At 57.0% G+C, this 22,893-nt stretch overlaps 2 protein-coding genes across 10 annotated transcripts in view; one reads left to right on the plus strand and one right to left on the minus strand.

Moving 5' to 3' along the window:
• The window catches only part of PI4KA (phosphatidylinositol 4-kinase alpha), a 95,040-nt gene that overhangs the window by 28,674 nt on the left and 43,473 nt on the right, over window positions 1-22,893 (minus strand). For all 9 annotated transcript variants that reach the window (XR_002641658.2, XM_089894804.1, XM_022551362.2 and 6 more), the window contains 7 exons: window positions 22,393-22,496; window positions 20,406-20,574; window positions 18,704-18,754; window positions 3,503-3,611; window positions 3,038-3,174; window positions 2,731-2,864; window positions 384-466 (listed from right to left, as the gene is read on the minus strand). Coding sequence is in view for 8 of the 9 variants with exons in the window: in XM_089894804.1 (XP_089750930.1) it covers window positions 384-466; window positions 2,731-2,864; window positions 3,038-3,174; window positions 3,503-3,611; window positions 18,704-18,754; window positions 20,406-20,574; window positions 22,393-22,496 (787 nt within the window). In the remaining variant the exon portion in view is untranslated. The remainder of the gene's footprint in view (window positions 1-383; window positions 467-2,730; window positions 2,865-3,037; window positions 3,175-3,502; window positions 3,612-18,703; window positions 18,755-20,405; window positions 20,575-22,392; window positions 22,497-22,893) is intronic.
• On the plus strand, window positions 7,984-14,269 carry SERPIND1 (serpin family D member 1). Its single transcript, XM_022551365.3, has 4 exons — window positions 7,984-8,873; window positions 11,798-12,071; window positions 13,505-13,649; window positions 14,054-14,269. The coding sequence occupies exons 1-4, from the start codon at window positions 7,994-7,996 to the stop codon at window positions 14,243-14,245; spliced, it is 1,491 nt and encodes a 496-aa protein (XP_022407073.1). The 5' UTR covers window positions 7,984-7,993; the 3' UTR covers window positions 14,246-14,269.

Raw genomic sequence — 22,893 nt, forward strand, 5'->3', positions numbered from 1 at the left:
CCCTGCAGCCTGATTCTGAGTCCTCTCAGCCTGCCTCAGACACCTGAGAAGCACTACTGCTCCCTGGCCACAAGATGCCCCAGGTCCATCCAGACCGTCCGAGGAGCCCAGGGTCCCTCAGCAGAGGACGGTGTCTGGGACTGAAACCTGGGGGCTGGAGCACATCTGAGCATCAGTGCTTCTACTCTCGGGCCCCTGGCAGCAGAGGCAGAGCCAGAAAGATGTATATGTTTTAGAGTCAAATGTTTTATACTGATCTTTCCAATGTAGTACATAGCCTCATGAAACTATTTTCTTGACACAGACAGAAAACAGGATGCAGTATTCTTTTTTACACTATTAAATCTCAGTTCATTACGAGAAGCCCGCAGGAGTCAACTTACCAGACTTGTCTTTCTGAATAGCTTTATCCTCAAAGTAGCAGAACATTACCTGGAAGCGGTCAGGATCTGTCGAGCGCAGGACCCTACAGGGAACAGCTCAGAGTGAGTCTGAAGCTCTGATCCCCCAGCAAATGGAATGCTGCCCGGGCGGATGAGGCTGTGAGGGCAGCCACCCCCTGCGAGCCAGGGGTTTTAAGGGTCACATGCACAAGGTCCTAACAGCACCGGCTGTATGTCCATCAGCCAACAGCGCATCAGGCAGCCACCAAAATGAGAGGCAGCTCTCTGTGCTGCTACAGAATATTCGAGACTTCCGGCTGGGAGGAAAGGGCGAGGTGCAGCGGGACAGGTGTGAACAGGTATGATCCCACATCCCGCTGTGTGCGGGTGGGATACACGCATGAGCACGTGGCTGATTTCTAGAAGGGAAAGATAAGAGACGGCAACAGGGGCCTCTCTGGACTCAGGGCCAGCAAACGGAGACATGCATTTCTCCTCCTTAGCATCTTTTCTACCATCCAATGCTTTTCTTCTCTATGCCGTTTTACGCACCATGGACATTTTTACATGTAAAACAATATCCCTACCCTTGAGGAAAAAAGGAAGAGAAAGGAAAGGAAGGCATGTGCTTGAACCAGGGCACCGGTACAGGGCGCTTGGCATCTGGGGCTCCACTGAGACGGCCAGGCGCGAGCTCAGCAGTGCGCGTGGATGACGTCTGCACCCACCCTCTCAGATTAAGGCTCCACGGGCGCCGGGGGCTCAAGCGCAGACACTCTCCAGCGCCCTCGTGCACATGGCGAGAATGTGTGCTGTTGTCTGAAAGCTCTCCTGATAACTGGTGGCTGGGATCTAAGCCAGGCTCTGGACTAAAGGCTTCAGGGCTGCTTCTCGGTGCTGACAGGAGTCCAGGGGACCTGGCAGGCAGCCTCGGCTAAGAGCTGGGCTCTCAGAACCGCCCGCCAACTAGAGAGCCTGCCCGAGAGCCCTGGGTCACCATGGGGCACACCGGGGAGTGGACACAGCCCACAGCACTGCCGTCAGGTGCTGGAGGCCGAGGGGGCCCAGAGACCTCTCCTGGAGCTACAGGTGCCAGGATTAGACCCAGGCTTTTGCTGTTTTGGTTTGGCTTCGTTTTTCTGTGACAATATATTCTTTGTAAAAAAAAAGACCAGAAGGAACGATACTAACCACTACGGATGGTGCTAGTAAGCAGAGTGGGTTTCTTCCCTCAACTATTTCCATGGTTTTGTATAATGTTCTCCTATTACTTATACAACTGAAAAAAAATGTGTAATGAAAAAAGAAAAGTCAAAGCTCCCTTGGCTGTGGGGACTCTGGGACTGCCGGGAGGTGGGGACTGAGGGTGGGAGGACTCACTCCCATTCACCCAAAACAGCTTCCATCTGGTTTATATGTCAAGCTTCCAAGCAAGATCCAATCTACCGGAGGGTCTCGTGGCACCAAATAAAGGTTAAATAAAATAGTGGCGTTGTCCAAACATCCCTCGCTTTAAGAATCAATACTTTCTGTTTTAAGTGGTTTGAGAAAGACCTTATTCTGTATCTAACTGCACCTGTCTTGTGACCTAAACAAATGTCCTCCTGCAGCCCCCCACAGCGGGTCCACAGGGTGGGCGGCTGGGCTCTGGACGTCCTGCTGCTGCTTCCAGTCTCCCTTTACAGGGAGGCAGCAGGCACTGCCCTGGAGACGATGTCGGTCTCAGGCCAAATCAGGGACCGTGACCTTGGGCAGCTTCTTTGAGCACCTGGGCCCTGGTTCCCTCCTGTGAAGTGGGGTGTACAGTGCCCACCTTGTGGGCTTGCTGGGGGGGGCCTGTCAGCGCATGGAACTCGTGCAGCGCCTGTGGGGCCGGTGCTCCATCCATGTTAGTGCTTCTAGCTGTCAGCTCCCTGTGGTTGCAGAGGTGTCCTGAGTGTCAGGTGCCCCAGAGGACTGTTTGGAGCAGCCCCCCACTTCCCGTTTGCTGTCTGTGCTCCAATGTGGTCCTGGAACCAGCCTGGGGGGTGCCCTAGAGCGTCTCAGAGAGGGCTGGTTCCCGGCAGAGGCTCCGATCCGTCAAGTGCACTGAGCTGGTGGCAGCTCTGGTGACAGCTCAGAACCTGTTCCCTTGGGGAGGTGGCACCGGCGTCAGACCCCTGGTGTGTTACTACACGTGGCATCCAGTGATCAGGAAGGATAAGCACAGGAGAAGAGCAGAAGGGGTTGGGGGTGGTTTTTCTAAGACAGCTTACTTGTTAGGAGGAACTGAGAAAAGCCCAAGCCTGGAAGGAACACAAACGTAAAACCAGCTCAAGCGGGGGTACGGGTGGCGAAGCTCACGTACCTCATGTATTCCAGCCGGTAAACGGACAGAAGGTAGGTGGACATGGCGAAGTCCAGCTTGTTGATGAGGGCGGACACCTCGGGGGCCGGGTCCAGAAGGTTGATGATGGTGCTACGGAGCTCGCTCAGCTCGGCCTAGGGACAAATGCCAGGACTGCTTGGGCACGGGTGGGCGTGGCTGCTCCCCCAGATGCAAACCCCGGGGCCGTGCCCGTGAACCAGACATGCAAGACTGGCCCTCACTGTCCCAGAGGGCTTCCCGAAACCCTGCCCGGTACCACCCGTCTTTGGCAGGCAGGCATCCTTACGGGGGTGACTGTGTCGTTCTTCATGGCTGAGTTGTACTGGAGGACAGACCGCAGGGGCTCTTTGCTGGGAAAGGTGAGCAGGGGGGACTTGGTGGCTATTTCACAGACGCCCTCGTACCACTCTTCTGGCCAGAGTCCTGCAAGAGAGCATGGGCTGAGGTGCCTCCTGGCTCGAGAAGAGCTCTGGCGGGGCCCACGCTGAGCTTCTGGAGTTGTGGGTCCTCTGGTTGAGCCACTGTCCCAAAAATGTGGCATAGAAACGAGTGTGTTTCCTAATGGGGGCAGGTTTCCCTAAGGTATGTGGTGTTCCCAGAACCCTAAACGACTTCAGGAAGTGTTCCCTGAGGAGGCGGCAGCCGCACTGGGCCTGTCTTGTGCGTGGGCACAGGCACCATTAGGTCGGGCCCTTTCACATCTTGGTCCTTACTCTGCACTGTCCTCCCTGGGGCAGCAAACGTCCCCTACCTGACCCCTCCACGGCAAATCCCATCAGCACAGAATAGAGCCAGAAATCCCGGAAGAGCTTCTGCAACCGCGGCTTTGCTTCTTTGATGGGCAGCAACCGCCGGGTGAGCTGATGGGCCGAGGAGAGAGGGAGAGAAGGTGGTTACCTGCATATGAACCTGACACCTACAGGCGTAAGCTCGAGATCCATTCTCCAGGCTTCTTCTCAGAGAACAGGTCAGTCAGACTGGGCAGGAGAAGGCACAGGGCACAGTAACCAGCAGCCCTCAGAGAGCTCACCCAGAAACGCTCCTGAGCCTCTTGTATGCAGGGCGGGCTCTGCACTGGGAGGGAAAAGCCCTTTGGCCTCGTCGGGAGGCAGGCAAGCAGCATCCCAGAGTTCCTGGGGACCCAGGGATGGGGCGCTTGGCGTTCACAGGCGGGCAGGAAACAGGGAGCAGCCGCCTGGCCACAGGAGCACCAGGCCCAAGGGCCGGAACCATGGCGGGCGGGGCAGTGACCTTGGGCAGAACCACAGGGCGTGAAGCAGGTAAAAGCAGAGTGCTCGGGGGCAGGGGTGAGGCTGGAGTCCCTGCGTCCCTGTCCCCATGGTGTCCCACCCAGTGCGTGGCAGGGGAAGGCGCCTTGGGTATGGAAAATGGTTACGTGTGCACAACGCCTGGTGGACAGGTGGACCCTCCAGAGTCCCCAGCAGAGGTCGAGCCCCCACACAGCGCTAACTAACCTGCAGCGAGGGGTGCTCAGCGGTCCAAATGCTTATGATCTATGAGTGCCAAGAATGGGCTAGGTGCTGGCCAGGGTTTGCCTCCTGCCAGGGCCCAGGTTCGATTCCTGGTCAGGGAACTAAGATCCTGCAAATAGTGCGGCGTGACCAAAAAAACCCCCCAAAAAACCACCACAAACTAAAAATAGAAATGATCACGGTGCCACGGCCCTCTGTGAACACCTGAGTGGATGTGAGCATGGGAAGCACCACAGTACGGCCCTGGCTATCCCACAACGGACAGCAAAGCGGGGCTGCATGTCCTGCAGATGGCAGACAGGCCCGGGCCAGGGTCTCCTTGTGCTCTGAGTCTCTACCTGCACCCTCCCCTCCACTGTCCATGGAGGGACAGCTCACAGGAGGGTGGGGACACCTTGCCTAGCAGGCACGTCACCCCAGAGCCCAGGATGAGGTAGGGAGCTGTGATCACTTAGAGGAAGAACTCGGAGCTGGAAGACAAGAGAGGGGCCCTCCCATGTCCAGGGGAGCATCAGAGCCGCCGCCCCCGACGCAACCAAGCCCTGGGCCACAGAGTGTCCTGGCTGCTCCTGTAAGCTTATCCACACAGAGACGGTCAGGCCTCCAAACACTGGGAGTCACAAGCCACTCGGCAGTGACTAAAGACACAACGAGGGCTTTGTGCTGACAAAGCTAGTTGAGCGGTGTTTGATCTGGGATGTATTTACTTTGGAAAACACGACAGCAGTCCGGCACCAAAGGTCACACTGAAGCCTGCTGGTGACTTTGGCCGATTCTGCCCCTGCAAAGCCAGTTCTCAGCAGCACAGAGGTGAGTAGGTTTCTAACGTTTCTGCCGATTATGAATTATTATTTGAGGTGGTTAGAGATGGGTAACTGGTTTGCTTCCCTATCCAACTACATTCAAACGCTCTCTACACCATCTTAGAAAGGGTAAGAGGTTTTATTAAGCTGCCTATGATAACATTCTGTCAGTTACGCTAGTGGGACTGTCAGCCAACCGGGGAGGAGGGACTGCGCTAGGTTAAGGACCTGAACTGGGAATGGGTGCTGGGGGCTGTGGGCGGGCACCCTAGTTCTGGGGCATCACAAATGGTTCAGAAAAATGACGTGTGTCACACACGTGCACACACACGTACGTAGAGAGACCTGGCGAGTCTGGAGACGCGGGTACAGGGTGGGTGTTCTCTGTGCTGTGCTTTCAACTCGTTTGTGAGCCTGAAGTTATTTCAACCTGAAGACTGTCCACAGCTCCATTACCCCCTCTCCGTCTGGGCCGGGAGACAGCAGCCAGGAGGAACGAGGGACCACAAAGCCCAGCCCCGCTCCACGCAGCCAGCCTGAGAAGGCGCCATAGGAAATGCCCATAAAAACAAACTTTTGAATGATTTCCCTTTAAAAAATACTGCTTCTCTTCAAAGACAGTAATCTGGATTTAAACACAACCTAGTGATAATTTTAAAGTATCTTCTTTAACTCTTGTGATACTAAATGGCAAAACAACAGGAAGATTTACCTTTCAGGTACCTAATTTTTTACCACATAAAATGAGATATATTATGAGATACCTTTTGCTTCCTCTGATGAGAGCATAATGCAAAGTGTTTTGGGCTTTTCATCGTGTAATACAGGAATAGGAAGAAGTACAAGAAGCTTCCACACGTACTATCTGAATACAGGAGCAAAAAGACACGAATGTTTTCAACCTCTGCCTCCCTATCTGGTCTCAGATTCCTTTTCCTGAACTTTTGTTTATTCAAGTTGGGTTTTTTAAAGCTTTTTTTTTTTTTTTTTTTGCGGTACGCGGGCCTCTCATTGTTGTGGCCTCTCCCGTTGCGGAGCACAGGCTCTGGACGCGCAGGCTCAGCGGCCATGGCTCACGGGCCCAGCCGCTCCGCGGCACGTGGGATCTTCCCGGACCGGGGCACGAACCCATGTCCCCTGCATCGGCAGGCGGACTCTCAACCACTGCACCACCAGGGAAGCCCTTAAAGCTTATTTTAACCTAAGAAGGATACTTTCAAGTGTAGCCTAGCAAGAAAACCTCTTCTTTTCTCACTTTTTCAGTGTCTTGCCATCAATACCCACGCCCAATTCTACCCAGAACCTGGGCCCGGTTCCGCCGGCAGCCACACACATTACACACTGTGTCCTGAGTGCAGGCAACGTGTGTGGCAGCCTCGGCTACGGGCTGGGGGGAGGGAAGGGAACAGGAAAAGACAACAGACAGTTTTAAGTCAGAAACCATGTGACTTTCCCTCTCCAAAATGTCGTGATTAGAGGAGTGTGCAAGCTGAGTGTGTTAAGAGTGCTGCAGCGAAGAGCCGAGGTGGGAACTGGGGCAGGGACAATGGTGCTGGCACTCCAGGCCAAACGGGCAGAGCCCTGGACACAGGGAAGGGCTCCACTAACCAGGGTCTAATCTAGTCACTGGCACACTCAGGCAGGCTCAGCACCCCCGATACGCACAATGCTCTGTGCGGGGAGCTGAGTCACCAAAGCCCCTGGTCCAGCACCGGCACCCAGAAGAGGCTCCGCTGAGAGTCACTGCCATTGCCAGCACACCATCTTCAGGCCTAACAAGTCCCAATATTTACTTAACAGGAGCCAGTGATTCTTACCTGGCCTGGAGGGGAAGCAGACATTCTGGTCCTCAAAAACGTACCAGATGGTCACACACATGACAAACCTGACAAGACACTCTCCTCTTTCTGAGGTGATTAGAAGGGATGCTGGGATCTTGCATGACTGAGCAGCAGTATAAACACCTGCTGTCACTGTCCTGGACACACAGAAGCATCGAATAATAGCTCATTTCCCAGGATGCAATTCACAACCAGGAAGGAAGCAAGAGAAGGACAAAGCCGTCTGGCAGCCAAACTGACGTGACAGAAGGAGGGATGGGAGACAGATGGCTCATCCCACAGTATCTGTTAAAAACGTGCCTTGTTTACTTAAATAGAGGGAGCGCCCCTCAGGCCTTCAGTAAGAGCTTTCTGACAGCACCCTCACCTAGACCCTATACACCTGGTGAGACTATTTGTAACCCCAGCCAGAAACACTTCAGTGGGAGAGCTCTAGTCCCTCCTGACAGCAGTGGGAGCCGACTGACAGACACAAGGAGAAAACGTACACCTGCAGCGAGCTGTACCCTCATCCCCCATGGCTGCAGGAAGACCGGCACCCACCATGTCCACTGGGCCCCCAGGTGATCCCTGCACTGCAGACACAGTCCAAATCACACAGATTAAACCACCCCAAATAACTGCTAGCACAGGAGGAGGAGCCTCAGTCTGCCTGGCGCCCCCCCGCCCCCCACCTGGCAGTGTCCTTGTGAGCCGTGCTTTACTGCACATGGGCCCCCATCCAGCTGGGGTACCTGTGTGCCTCCAAGGCCCACCCAGTATGTCATTTGAGGAAGGGACACAAAGTTCAGTGAATGAATGAAAAGGAAACTCCCTGGGGCCCCTGAGCCCTATGGTTTTGCACACTTTCAACAAGGGGTTCTGATCTGGGCCCAGGGGTCCTCCAGGCAGGTTCATGAAGCCACACAAAATGTCAGGCGTCTGTTTTATCTTCAGCAGATCCTAAAATGGTTAGAGACTGGCACCCATGGGGCCCGGGGCCCCTCCTGGGTCGTGGCCGGGGGCCTGCAGAGGTGTGTGTGTGCCTGTGTGGGGCGGGGAGGGGGCAGTCTGCCAGGCTGCCCTCACCACATCCTGCTCTCCCTCCAGCTCCAGCTCCGCCAGAATGCAGCACCTGCTGCACTCTCTCGTGGTGTCCCTCCTCCTGGCATCCGTGTGTGGGAACCTCGGCCCTTGGGGTCAGCTTGATAGCGGAGGGGGAGACCCCGAGTCTGCGGACCCCCAGTGGGGGCAGCTGAAGAGTGGAAACCTGAGTAGACCCCTCCTGCCTGCCGACTTCCACAAGGAGAACACAGTCACCAACGAGTGGATCGTGGACGGGGAAGAGGACGAGGACTACCTGGACCTGGAGAAGATCTTCGGGGAGGATGACGACTACATCGACGTCGTGGACGCGGTCTCGCCCGTGGACCCTGGGACTGGCGCCGGCAGCATGCTCCAGCTCTTCCCGGGCAAGAGCCGCATCCAGCGGCTCAACCTCCTCAACGCCAAGTTCGCCTTAGACCTCTACCGGGCACTGAAGGAGCGGGTTGGTGCCTCAGACAATGTCTTCCTGGCGCCCGTAGGTGTGTCCACAGCCATGGCCATGCTCTCCCTGGGCCTGCGGGGGGACACCCACGAGCAGGTACATGCTGCCCTGCGCTTCACCGACTTCGTCAACGCCAGCACCACATACGAGCTGGGCACCGTCCACAACCTGTTCCGGAAGCTGACCCACCGCCTCTTCCGGAGGAATTTCGGGTACACGCTGCGGTCTGTCAGCGACCTGTACATTCAGAAGCAAGTTCAAGTCCTGGACGACTTCAGAGCCAAGGTCCGACAGTACTACTTTGCCGAGGTCCGTGCGGCTGACTTCTCTGATCCCGCCTTCATCTCCCAAACCAACCAGCACATCTCGCGGCTCACCAAGGGCCTCATAAGAGACGTGCTGGAGGACGTGGACCCCGCGACTCAGATGATGCTCCTGAACTGCATCTACTTTAAAGGTAAGAGGTGACGACATTTCTCAGGGCAGACGCGCGGGCGCTCTCAGCTCACAGGTGGGCCGAACTGCAGACTCTACCTCCATTCCCCTGGGAAACCCAGACACGGGGTCAGCTCACAGGGACAGGGAAGGTCCTGATGAGGTGACAGGGCAGCTGACACTTAGAAACCCTACGCTTTACGCCTCACCACAGCCTTGAGAGACCGCCACTGTTATGAGTGTCTCCATTTTACAGACAGGGAATTAAAATGCTGCTCCGGGGAGATGGCAGTAAGGGGCAGAGCCAAGCTCCAGCCTCTGTTAGATCAGAATAACGCAAAAACCTTTCCAGCATCAGGTCAACCTGGATCTGAGCTTTTTCATTTCCCTTCCCAATGGACAAAAGGCTGAAGACAAGTTCACCCTGAGTAACTGACATTCACACCCCCACTCCTTTCTAGGCAGGTGGGGGCGGGGAAATCAACCCTTATGTCTAGAGCAACTGTTCCAGGCCAGCACCAAGCACCGAGGCACTTCCTAAGGAGGACCCCTCCTCCACCGCCAACCACCCACACCTGCGCGCGCGCGCGCGCACGCACACACACACACCCCCACACACACACACCCCCACACCCCCCCCCCCCGGGACTCTAGAGATAAATGGACACGGGTCTGTAAATACCAGGCCTCGCTTTTAAAATGCCCTGGTGATTGGGCTTCCCTGGTGGCGCAGTGGTTGAGAGTCTGCCTGCCGATGCAGGGGACACGGGTTCGTGCCCCGATCCGGGAAGATCCCACATGCCACGGAGCGGCTGGGCCCGTGAGCCATGGCCGCTGAGCCTGCGCGTCCGGAGCCTGTGCTCCGCAATGGGAGAGGCCGCAACAGTGAGAGGCCCGCGTACTGCAAAAAAAAAAAAAAAAAAAAAAGCCCTGGTGAGACCTGAGCCAGGAGAAACCTCTACTGCCCTCCACCTGCCCAGCAAGCCGAGGGCAGACATGAGGAGTGGGGTCACTGCACACTAGTGCGGTGACACGCAACCACTCTCCCCTCTGCCACCAAGGACTAGTGGGCACCGGCCAGGTCAGTCCCGGGAGGCCACGTTCCCTGGCTGGTCAGCTCCAGCACGGTTTACAGCGGTCCAGGGAGCCTCTCTCCTGGAAGTGGCTGAGGGGCAGTGGGGCCAGAGCACCCACCGGCCGGGACAACCACTCCGTGCCCAAGCCGAGGCCCCCAGCGGCTGTGCGGAATGCTGCCAAAGGGCAATGCAGGGGGAGGGAGCCAAGACAGGAGGAAGGGTTCAGAGGCTGAGCCAGACCCCTGGCTCCCCCGACGCCAGGCACAACGCCAGCCTCGCCGTGGGCAGGTCCAGGCCAAGGCTCCAACAGGCCCGTGACAGGCACACGGGACATGCTCAGTGAACACACACATGTCCTTTCATCCCTGGCTGGCGGGACAGGTTTGGGAATGAAAACTGGAGGTCAGCCCTGGTCTCACTCCCCTATCCGTGTGGCCTCGCAAGTCCCACTGTTACGTGCTCAGTGGGTTTGATGTTGCCAGTGACACTTGAGAGCAATTTCCCGTGTTCAGGGGTGACTTTGACAGTGAGTGGGAGACCCCTGGGTGGCACCAAGGCCCTCAGCCCTCAGCCCTGCCAGCCTGTGGGCACCCCGACTTCCAGAGCCTCTGCCTCAGCGCAGTCAGTATTCAGAGCAGGCAGGGACACGTCCCAACATGGGAACCAGGGTCACGAAGACGGCAAACGTGGCAGCAGGGCACATGAATCCTTGCCCACACACCGGAAGGCTTGCTGGATCAGGGCTGGGAGTCAGAGAGATGAAACGCCAGCAGCACCAGCTCTCACGGGTGCATATCACAACAGAGTCTGGATGTGTAACTCTTAGCTCTAGCTCCCAAATCTCTGTCACTACTTTGATTTTAATTTCAAATGTTATGAACACTCTGTAAAACACAGTGAAGACAGAGGTTAGGCCTCAGGAGCAAAGGAAGGAGAGAACCCGGGAGAGGCGGGGCGGCTGCAGCAAACCTGGGAAAGCCGTGGCTGGAGCCCAGGGGAAAGGGAGTCTCCCCCAGGGCAAATGGCACAATCTGGGGGAGGGGAGAGGCCAGGGACACCGCTCACACCCACCATGCACAGGGTGGCCCCCCGCAGAGAGCTGCTTAGATGCCTGCCTCACGGGGCTGAGCAGCCCTGGACCCAGACCAGAGGCGGGCGGCCACTGCTGTTACGCCTCCCCCAGGAACCTCCTGCTTTTCTGACCCCCTGTGCCCCACCCACCAGCTGGAAACCTTAAACAGGTCACTTGGCTTCTCCCCTCTGCTTGCTCATCTGTGAGATGGGGGTGGTGAAAGCCCCGTCCCTCACGGTTGCTAGGAGACGAGGTAGCACAGGAAGGGGCTGGAGGAGGCCTGGCACATGACCAGTCTCACCAGTGGGCGGGCAGCCCTCACTTACAGTTACTAGCATCTTAGAGCCACAAAGACACGTTCCCACTCGGGCACACAAAGCTGCCCCGAAATCCAAAGTGAAGGTGGCAATGGCAGTGCTGCCTCCCCAGGCATCCAGCCAGTCCTCATAGAGCTGATGGGAGCTCAGGGCCCTCATCTTACAGAGAGACACGCAGAGGCCCAGGCAAGGCAAGTGATGTACTAATTTAATGTCAGGATCTAACCCAGCATTCACCTAGTCTATTCACCCCATCTGCCCTCATCCGCTTCCTACGAGAAGCCTCTAAAACAGTGATTCTCAGTGTGGCGGGCGGGCCAGACCAGCAGCATCAGTATCGCCTGGGAACCAGTGAGAAACTTAAACTCCTGGCCCAAACCAGACCTGTGGGTTCATACGGTGGGGGTGGGCCATGCAGTCTGCTTGAACAAACCCTCTAACAGAGCATTTAAACAAAAGCCCATTCCTGCTGACCTCACAGGGTCCTGGGTGAACAAATTCCCAGCGGAAATGACACACAACCACAACTTCCGGCTGAATGAGCGAGAGGTGGTCAAGGTCCCCATGATGCAGACCAAGGGGTCCTTCTTGGCGGCAAGTGACCAGGAGCTGGACTGCGATGTCCTGCGGCTGGAGTACATGGGGGGCATCAGCATGCTGGTGGTGGTCCCGCACAAGCTGTCCGGGATGAAGACCCTCGAGGCCCAGCTGAAGCCCCAAGTGGTGGAGAGATGGCAGAAGAGCATGACAAACAGGTGCCTCTGGGGCCAGGGGACTGGGGGCCCAAGGATGCTGGGGCTGCAGTCACTTTAGGGAAAGGGGCATGTGCCCCATGGGCCGCTGTGACTTCAGCCCGAACTTTACGCTCGGTGAGAGGAGACCAGAGAGCGTTGGTGAGAAATGCACCTGTACTCTGTGATGTGGGGGCAGGAGCGACCCGGCTCTGCCACACACTTGCCCTGACCCCCTGGGGTCACTTGCTGTGGGCCTAGAACCAAGACAAGCCCCCAACCCAGTTTGAGAAGCCTCGAGGTGCTCCAAATCCCCTCAGGGCGTCACTTACTATCTCAGAGTCAGGACCACAGGTTGCGCTGCTGGATCAGCGCAGGAAGGACGCACACATCACCTCCCTGTCTTCCTGGATCCCGCCAGGCCCGAGTTAACAGCTGAACCTGGTCTGGGCCTCCTTTCAGGACCAGGATACAAGGAAATGCAACTGAGGGACAGGCAGGCTCTTAGGGGCAGGTCTGCCCAGGCAGCTGGGCAGGCATCAAGCCCTGTCACTTTCTCCTTAAAACCTGTTCTGTACCAGCCTCCTTCCTAACCTCACTGCCCACGACCTTCACCCTGAGCCAGCGGGGGCCTGACCGGCCTGCCGTCCCATGCTCCGTCTACCTGCCACCAGCCACCAGGCAGCATCCCCACCTCCCTCTTCCTGTGAACTCTCTGTGGACCCCCACGCACAGGATGCAGCCCGCTCGCTGCCCAGCCTGGCCCACACGCTGCTCTGCTCTCCCCTGCCCTCCTGCCCAGAGTCCTGCACTCCCTCCAGCAGGCCCTGCTCAGGGCCCCCAGATCTTGTCCCCCCTCCTCCAGGATGGCCCAGTGGTTAGGCCTGTTCTTGTCACTCGGACGCTAACAGGCGGTCTTTACGCTTTGCTGCTTCACGTATGGGGTCCTGGCGCACCAAGAGGGAAGGAAGCTCCTGAGAAGGGGGCGCATCTGGCGTCTTAGCCCCACAAGCGCCGTCAAGGATGGAGAACGCTAGCACTGGCTGGTACAGAAAGCACTCTGTTTTTAAGTGCACTGACCTGCACTTCAGCTCCTTAAACAGTAAAATACCAAATGCCTGAAAGCAGGGACCCAAGTGAGAGAATGATGTCAGATGTCTGAGCCATGAGCCAGTAACAGCTCTGCCCCCTGGCTGGTAGGACACAAACCATACAGTACCGAGGACATGACCGCACAGCAGTAACCATGCCTCAATTCTGAGTGCTGGGATTACAATGGGATGGTCTTTCCAAAATCCTCCACTGGCAGGACGAGGATATGCATTTTAAGAAGTGTTGTGTCAATTCTGTGGTACACGGACTGGAGGCGGGTGTGTGTGTTTACGGACGTTTAAGGGGAAACGTGATTCCTCTGCAACTTGCAGTTAGTAGAACCAGCCCTTCTCTTCCCTGACCAGGACACGGGAAGTACTGCTGCCCAAGTTCAAGCTAGAAAAGGACTACAACCTGGTGGAGGCCCTGCGGTCCCTGGGGGTCACAGCGCTGTTCGACAGGAACAGCAATATGACGGGGATCTCGGACCAGAGGATTGTCATCGACCTGGTAATGCCCGTCCTCTGCCCATCCCCATCCCGTCCCAGGTCTGCCCCCCTTGGAGCCCCTGCTGATACCAGAGAGAAGGCAGGTGCCCGGGAGCACCCCAGCCCAGCAGGCCTACTATGGCAGAGGCTCCAGAGCATGAGCAGGGGGTTCTAGGGCCACGGTCCTGCCCGCAGAGCGCTGTGGGCAGCCCTGAGTGGCCATGGTGCACAGTGCCAAGGTGGCACTGTTCACACCACACTCAGCTGATGCGTGAGGACCGAGTCCCAAGGGCCATCCTGCCCAGCCACGTCCATGCCTCCCCTGCGCTCGCTTGGTCCCTTCCCTGAAGAACACGAGACTACCCCCCCTTGCCCGTCTGTGAGTGACCACCGCTATCTGATAGCTTCCCTTTTGTCCTGACACAGTTCAAGCACCAAGGCACCATCATGGTGGACGAGGAGGGTACGCAGGCCGCGGCCGTGACCACTGTGGGGTTCATGCCATTGTCCACCCAGGTCCGCTTCAGCGTCGACCGGCCCTTCCTTTTCCTTGTGTATGAGCACCGCACGGGCTGCCTGCTCTTCCTGGGCCGGGTCGCCAACCCCACCAGGTCTTAGCGGTGGAGGCCGGGGCGTCTCGAGTGCTCTGGGGCATCCGCAATTCCATTTCCCTTCCAACAACGACCACGAGGAGCTGGGGCAGTGACCCCGTGGCTCAGGCCACCTTTCTGGGAGACATGGACGAAGGACCGCGATGCTTGCTACCATCAGGGCTGCACAGCCCAGAGGTCACCGCAGCTGTAGCACGGCAGCTGTCTCCCAGAGGGTGTTGGCGCCAGACAGACCAACTCCCTCCACCTCTCACAGCAAACCCCTCCCCGGGCCCAGCATCCCCCCTCCTCCACTCTGTCACCCAAAGCCTTTCCCCCCCAGGGCTTCCCACCTGACAGGGAACATGGGCAGGAGCTGCCCCCTCCCCAGAGTGCTGACAGCGAGCCCCCTCCCCAAGGCCCAAGGTGCCCTGGCCTCGGGCTCAGTCCTCTCAAGGCCCAACCTCCTGAACTGAGGCTAAATGTCTCTGCACCTGCTTTCACCTCACGGCCGCCCAGAGGACGGCATGTACCCGTAGCCATGCCTTCCACCCTAGAGATAAATAAATATCACCACTTTTACTGGGTATAATTCTACTTTTATAAGGTCAGATAACTAAAAAAGGCCACATTCAAAATAGATGACACCCCAGCAGTGCTAGACATCGACAGAGTGACCTGAGTGCCCAACAGTGACCCAGAGCAGGCACGTCCTCGGGCTAGGATGTGGCAGTGCTGCTGCATCCTGGGGGCGGGGGGGGCGTGGATGGAGCTGCCTGGGGGCTCCGGAAACACCAGTTTGTATGTGTGGCACACGCTTCAGCTTCCATCCCCAGACACAGGGAGACCCTCAGACGTGCCTGTGGTGCATCTGGTTCGAGAATACGGGCGACATCCAAGGACTGTATTTCTGGACCCTTGATTCCGGGGCAAGACCAGTGGAATCCACACAGGCTGCTCAGGGAGAAGAGCGCAAGGCCTCTGCAGTGCGGGGCGGGGGACAGCGCCGGGGGCTTCACAACTGCCATGCGTGTGGCCGTCAGACTGGGACCCCATGGGCCTGCAGTGGGCAGTGGGCTGGGGTCGAAGCCTGGTTGGCCTGACTCCACAGAGGGCTTCTGACCCAGCGAGACTGACACAGTCACAGGCAGCAAAGGGGTGCAAGAATGCTCCCCGATGTGGAGGCTGGGTTATCCCCATCCTCACACCAACCTGGGGCTTCCACTGTTACAGAGGGGGCGCGCTCAGCCACAGGCCTGAGTCCCACCCCGGCCCTGCTTTCACCCCTCACCCTCTCCCCCTGCACCCTCCCCACTGCCTGAGCCAGGGCCCGTCCAGTGTCTGCCACCCAGGGCAGGGGGGCCTTTCCCTGTCATCCCTCTTGCCCTCTCAGGGAACCTGGGCTTGCTGACCACCCTCTCCAAGTCCTCCTCTATTCTGAGTCAACACTGTCCTCCCCTGGGCTTGTCTGACACTTCTGGTCTTGCTGCTGGTTCCTCTGGCTCCTCCCCCACACCCCCATGTGCATCTCAAGACTCCACCTTCAGCCCTTCCCCACATCCCCCACCCAGAAGGCATGAAGACACGTGGCCCAGGCTCCTCTTCGACCCCCAAGGGTCAGAGAGCTCCAGCCCCTCAATCTGCTCAGAATGCCCTTGGGCCCCCTTCAGAAACGAGGTGCCTCCATGCGGCAGATATGAATGAACCCAGAGCACAGGCCTGCGCCAGGCTGCCTGGGTTCCACTCCCGGCTCTGGCACTTTGAGGCAAGTTCTGTGCCTCAGTCTCCTGTCTGTGAAACGGGGATAACACAGTCCCTATCTTGCAGGCTGTTGTGAGGATGAAGTGGGTTACTGTCTCTAAGGGGTTCAGGTCAGTGCCTGGGTTACCACTTCTAGCCCAGGGGTCCCTAACTGGGGGCCTACCTGGGCCCCTCCCCCTTCCCTTCCTGAGGTGAAGTACAAACCCTTGAGGACAGACACCATCTCTACGAGGAAGAGGGAGCAGCTTTCACACAGGTCTATGACTGAAAGTGTTAGTCCCCAAACATCCTTTTACAGGCACCAAGAGAATAACCTGTCCACGGCCACACAAGCTGCAAGTGGCCCGGGTGCCCGGCCGAGTGGAGTGCATGGACATTTTCCACGCTTTGTGACAGCGGGGCCACTATGTCTCCAGCTATAGGTTCAAGCAATGGAATCAGTGACATTTCTGAAGAGCATCACAGAGTCACAGGACAAAGACCACCAAACGCAGGCAGGAAGGAGCCTCGGAGGCCACGTGAGCTGGCGCCCCCACCCCAGGCTCCCAAGATCACTGATAAGGGTACAGCTGCATTAGGGCAGAAACCCATGCTTCCTGCCCAGGCCCACTGGCACGTCCACTCAACTAAGTCACTGAAGACACTGTGTCATCGAAAAATCCAAAACAGAGTATCTTTTTCTTTAAAATAAAAAATTAAAAAAAAATTTTTTTAAGTATAAAACGTTCAAGCAAACAAACAAAAAAACTATGGAAGTTAGTTTCTCCCAGAAGGTCCAGGGTTAGGGTGAGGGCTAGAACCAGAGAGCAGAGGCAAGAACCATGGCATCTGGGCTCTGTGTTGAGCAACAGAATCAAATATTTGTTTCCTCCTCCACAATATAACCATTAACTTGTTGACACGACGATACTTATTCCGTTCATGTAAAGGTCACCGTATTGGAGGAGACACGGGTGTTTCAGGTGAGCATGTGCTAGCCTATCACTGCTAACATATCTACCTGCCCTGACGCACCAGCCCCACAGAAAGTCACCCCATCTTTTTGAGACACTCTGCTGGCAGAGCAGGTGCAGAGAGACTGGGGACACTCTCCCAGGACCCCACATGCGGGGCCAGGAGTCCAACTCCGGACCCAGTGACCCTAAAACTGGTGTGCCCCCAACCAAACCTACAAGTCATCGCTCCCCCAAAGTGCGAAGTGTCCCCTATAGACTTCTTCCATGCATTTATTAAACTCCAAACAACAACCGCCAACCACACTTACAAGCTCACAGGCATACATACGGGTCAGAGAACTGTGGGGCTCAAATATCCCAGAACTCGTTAACTTGAGAGGCCCCCCGGGCGTGCTCCCTGCCTACCAAACCTGCTCTCCATGGAGCCCTCCACGGGCCAAGGACTTCATGCCCCTCGCCCTTCCCTCCAGGCCAACAAAGTGTCCTCGTGGCGCTTCTCAATGCACTATACGCGAGTTGACGTCAACCATGACGTCTTTAGAAACCGACCTGTGGGTGCTGGTGTAAACCGGCAGGGTCCCAGCAACCCACAGGCCCTCGAGGGGCTGTGGGGGCCCTGACTGCAGGGAGAGGTGGGAGGGCTCCCGGGGAAAGTGGGAGGCATGAGGCAAGCCCAAGCTCCAACCCTGCAGCACGCTTGGGGAGAGATGCTGTCCTGGAGCCCGGCTGAGTCAGCCACCTTCGGGGGAGGGAGGAGGGGACAGGCAGAGGGTGGGGGTGGCCCGAGACGGAACCCCACCCCCCCACCCCAGACATAGTCCGCGACTATCAGTCTCACTATCAGAGCCAGGGACGATAAGCCAGTTATAGCTGCCGGTTCCCATCCGCCTTGGTCGGCTGACACTGGACCCCCAACGGTCCCCAGACTCAAATGACAAATGCCCACAGAAGCAGAGACCGAAACTACTCTGCAGAGATAGGAGAGGGCTCCCCAAATGCCCACCGGGCCTCGACGCCCCTGGGTCACCACGCAGCCGGAGGTCAACCTCTCCACGTGCGGGGACACCCACGTAAATGCTCGAGGCTCGAACGAAGAGGGAGAACTGGAGGCGGAAGCAGGGGCTTAAGCAGAAGGCAGGCTAGGTGGGAGCTCGAGAATCACCAATGAAACAAAGCCGGATGCGGGCCTGGCTCAGGTCTGGCAGCTGGGAACGCCTGGGCCAGGAAAAGTGACATCCGTAAGGGCTATTTGGGAAGAAGTGGCCGCAGGCTGAGACAGGACAAGACGGACACCGGCCCTTGACTGCGGCAGTGCTGCGGCAGAGACAGGCCTGAGCCATCTCCGACAGGGCACCAAGGGCTGCAGCCCCAAGGCCCAGGCACCAACCAGAGGCCCCAGGCTCACTATGGGGGGTTGGGGGTGGGGGGAGGGGTTGGAAACAGCACCTGCAGGCCATAGTCAGAGGCACCTGAGCCAGGTGGGGGCTCAGGGAAAACCTAAGTCAGACCCCGACACCCGAGGAACAGGCAGTAGGGTCCTGGTCAGCTGGCCAGGGGTTCGGCCAAGCATGGAGAAAGGGGGCGAGGCAGCAAGGCCACAGCAGGCACATGCCCACGGGGCAGTCGCGGAAGATCGGAGACACAGCCACAGCTGCAGGATCCCTGCAGCCTCAGAACAGCACCTTTCAGGGAACTCGCTGCAGGTCTCTGGGCAGCACTCAGCACGAGCACCGCACCTGAGTCCGAGACACCAATGGGCGGGTACTCACCACAGCGATCACAGGGATGAGGACGCCCAGGTTCCCCGCGCTGCTGGAGGCCTGGAGGAGAACAGAACTGAGTCACTGATGAGCCCGCACTTCTTTCATTGAAAAGAAAAAAAAAAAAAAGACCTGACACAGTGTCATGAAAACTGAAATTCCTTAATCTACACGAAACAATGAAAAAGATATACAGAGAAACATGTATAAAAATGCATCATCTTAACAGCAAAAGAGGGAAACAATTTGAATGTCAAACAGGAGAAGGATTACATAAACCGTGACAACTCTGCACAAATATCACAAGCTGTTACAGAGACTGCGCTCTGAAAAGCACTGTTACCTTAAAAAGTGCCCAGATCAAATGTTAAATGTAAGAAAGTATGCTCTCACACAGTGCCAACTATGTAAAATAAATAGATTTGCATAAAACACCTAGGAGAAAGTCTGTCAAAAGGTTAATGACGATTGGATCTGAGGAGAGAAATTTTTACTCTACTATTTATAGGTTTCTGTATCTTTTCTATAATGAATACACATTCTTTCCAAGTCTGGGAAAATTTGGGGGTTACTTAAAAATAACTAAGTAGGGCTTCCCTGGTGGCGCAGTGGTTGAGAGTCTCCCTGCCGATGCAGGGGACACGGGTTCGTGCCCCGGTCCAGGAAGATCCCACATGCCGCAGAGCGGCTGGGCCCGTGAGCCATGGCCGCTGAGCCTGCGCGTCCGGAGCCTGTGCTCCACAACAGGAGAGGCCACAACAGTGAGAGGCCCGCGTACCGCAAAAAAACAAAAACAAAACAAAAAAAAAAACAAAACTAAGTAAAAAGTCAGCCACCTGGCCAGACACATGAGGAGCAGCCTGACTCGGGAAGCCCAGCTGCTCAGTTGACCATGAGGGCATCGACTGCCCACTGCAGCAGGGCTGCTCCATCTTCAGGGATGAACAGGGTCAGGACACCTTGCCAAGGCCCCATGGCCATGCAGGGGTGGGGACAGAGTCCTAAGCTGGTGTCCCCCCAGCTCTTGATTTCTGTCCTCAGCTCCTGGTGGTCAGTGTGTTGGCCAGTCTCCACCCCACCCCACTCCCCACTGCTGCCCCACAGACACCTGGCCTGTCACTGTAGGTGGGGGGTGGGTGCATGGGCAAGCTCAGCTCGGCACCCATGGAGCCCCTACCCCAGCCGAGGAACGAAGCAGGACACCTGAGTGTTGAGCCCGGGAGATGCAGTGAGAGTGGTGGGGGTGGGGGTGGGGGAGCTGGGCCCTAGAGCCCTCAATAGGGTACAGCCTCGGCCTCCTTGGGCTCCAGGTGTCTCCCCAACACCCTCGAGCCCCCATCTCCTGGGCACAGGGAGCTGGGCCCCACTCAGGAGACAAGAGGAACAGTGGCCTAGCCTGCTGTGGCGGGGAGCAAGGCAGGGCTGAGCAGGGCAAAGGGTCTCAGGCCCTGTTTGCACCAGCCCCTCGCTCCTAGGTGAGACTTTCACTCGAGGCTGCTGTTCACTCGCTTCCACCTCAGAGAGGCCTTGAGACCACCCGATGCCCCTGTTTTGTTCCCATGCCTGTCCCGCTAAGCCTGCAGGGGCAGCCCCTTGTCTGTCTGTTCACTCCCGCCAGCACCCTGGGAAGGAACCAGTCCCCCGTTCCTGATGTCACCAGGTAAAGGGAGAAAGCACGGGTTTCAAGGCGGTGCCCAGGGCTGAGCCCTACCTTCAGGGCGGGCCCCTTCTCGCTGGCCCTCTCACTGGCCCGCTTGCCCTCCAGCCCCAGCTGCACAAACAGCTCCAGCAGGTTCATGAGCAGCTCGTCCACCAGGTGCTCGTCCTGGATGTTGGCCGCGATGTTGGCCAGGGCATTGATCACAGCCAGTGAGCAGTGCCTGTGGGAGAGAAGTGACACGGCCACAGTGCCGGCCCCCAGTACTGTGAACGAAGACCCCCAAGGCGAGGGACATGCCACCAGAGGATACCAGCCCTGAAGGAAAGTCAGCTGCTGCGGAAGAGACCCCAACCTCCCTCAAGACAAGTTGGGGGCCCAGGGGCTGTTCAGCTTCCAGGAGCCTGCGTGTTGGGGCGTGTTGACAGTCTCGGGACACTTCCTCCAAGTGCCTGGGCGGCCACGCAGCTGAGAACGGGCATGTCGCTCCCCGGCACTTCCAGGGGACCCACTTCCCCTCCAGTTACAGTCTCCCTTCATCACCACCACCCAGGAAACCCTGACGACACTTCCTCCTCCACCTGGGGCTGAGGTTAGGGTCAGCTCACACCAGACACTCAGGAAGTGCTCAGTGGTCCTGATGACCTGCCCCGACCCCGTCACCCCATGTAAACCCTGAATAGGAAGCTGACACTGCACACCAGCGGGGCGGCCAGGCTCTGAGTGCCAGGTCAGCTGGATGCTGCTGCAGCCGGGCTATACCAAGTAGCTCAGGTCTTTAAGGCCCAGTTTCTTCCTGAGTAAACAAGGATAATAATTTCCTCCTTGCAGGGCGTGGGGGAATCAAACAGTCCCTGTGAAGCATGTAGCACATTGTCTGCCCCCAAAATCACAGAGCAACGGCAGCCAGGACAAAAGGCACCCCTTCCCAGACAAATCTCTAGGGGGAAAACGGATGGCAGTGGATGCCTCCTCCAGCGGGAGACCAGTTACTGTGGGTGGCACTGTCAGAAAGTGCTTTAGGAAGGAAATGTGGCAGAGATGAGGAACTGGTAAGTTCCGTACATGGCACGGGCCGAGCAGCGAGGCAGAGGCGGGATCAGAGGTCAGAAGGAAAGACAGGGAGGGGAGGGGTGAGGAGGCGCAGGAGCTGCTCTGGGAGCAAGATGCAAGGGGAAGAGGTTTTGGTCTGTGTGTCAGTGTCACTGCGGAGACCAGAACGGACAGACAGGAGAGGGAGGTGAGCTGGCGGCCCTAAGGCCACTCCTGCGTTCCAGTGGCTGGCGCTCCCATGGGAGCGGCAGTGAGAAGGCAGAGAAGCAGCCATTGTGCTGAGAGCTGTCACATGCATACACACAGCCTCATACACCCACACAGCTGGTGAGGAAGTTAAGGCACAGAGAAGATGAGCATGTCCTGAGTTCATTCACACAGCCGCACTCCCACCCCCTCCCCTGGGTGGAGTGGTCAGGAGGGGAGAGGAGAACCTCTGCCCTGCCCACCGCCCTCCTGACGTCATCTGACCAAGTCCATGAGATCCTCCAAACACAGGAGGACGCGTCTCGTCCTTGGGGCATCCCTGGGGAGGGCGAGGACTCACGCAAACATCATACACCCAAGGCTGTCAACGTCTCCTCCCTTGCCCTCTGAATCCACCCTGAGGCGAGCATCCGAGACCACACAGGTATGCAGCACCGACCAGCAGAAACACTGGAAAACTACCTAATGTGCGGCCTAGGGCTGGCCAGACAGATTGCGGCGCTGCCACCTGATGGACACCATGCTGACATCTAAGATGACGACAGGCAGGAAGGCTGGTGCTGCTCTGTGAGAACACGGTCACCCGGGGGCGCTGTGCCCACTGGGTGAGGAGCTCAGAGATGCTAGCTCAGGGGCGGCCCTGTGCGGGTCATTCCCGCCTGGGTACATGTATTTCTAACATGTAGTGCTTTTGTAAGAAAAGATGTTTATTTAAAAGACAAGTCCCCACATCTCACATTTTCAAAGGATCAAGAGCAACAATGAGGTTGGGAAGACTTACCTGTAGCCGTGGTCCTTGTAATCTTTGGTGGCTGAGTACACAACAGAGCTGGCCTTCACGCTGATCTGCTGGAAGAGATTCCACACCTCCTGGTAAATGTATTGCTGGAAAAGAGTGAGGGACATGTGACCACATCTCCTCTGGGAGCGCCCTCCATGGACACCCAGAGGGGACACACTGGGGACCAGGGACAGTGGGGCCTGAAATAGCATCAAGGCCAGCCCTTCCTAAAGGTTTATGCAAACCTCAACTTAGACACCAAGAGTGGAATAGGTTCCATTTCCATTCTATTCTATTAACATCGGCAAGAAAATAGTTTAAACCTCTTTCTCCGGCACTCTTGGAACCATTACACTATTCTCCTTTACTTGGAAAAAAATCTCACCATTCGGTGTTAAGAAAGTTGGGAGCATTTAACTCTTCCGCAGGGTAAGCTTAATGTGTATTTTCACATTTCTGGGAATCAAGGAGTTTCGCGAAGCTTGCCCAGGGAGAGTGGGT

This window comes from Delphinapterus leucas, chromosome 14, assembly GCF_059928025.1.
Source record: "Delphinapterus leucas isolate spDelLeu-1000000601 "Yukka" chromosome 14, BTC_Dleu_Yukka2, whole genome shotgun sequence".
Classification (NCBI taxonomy): Eukaryota; Metazoa; Chordata; class Mammalia; order Artiodactyla; family Monodontidae; genus Delphinapterus; species Delphinapterus leucas.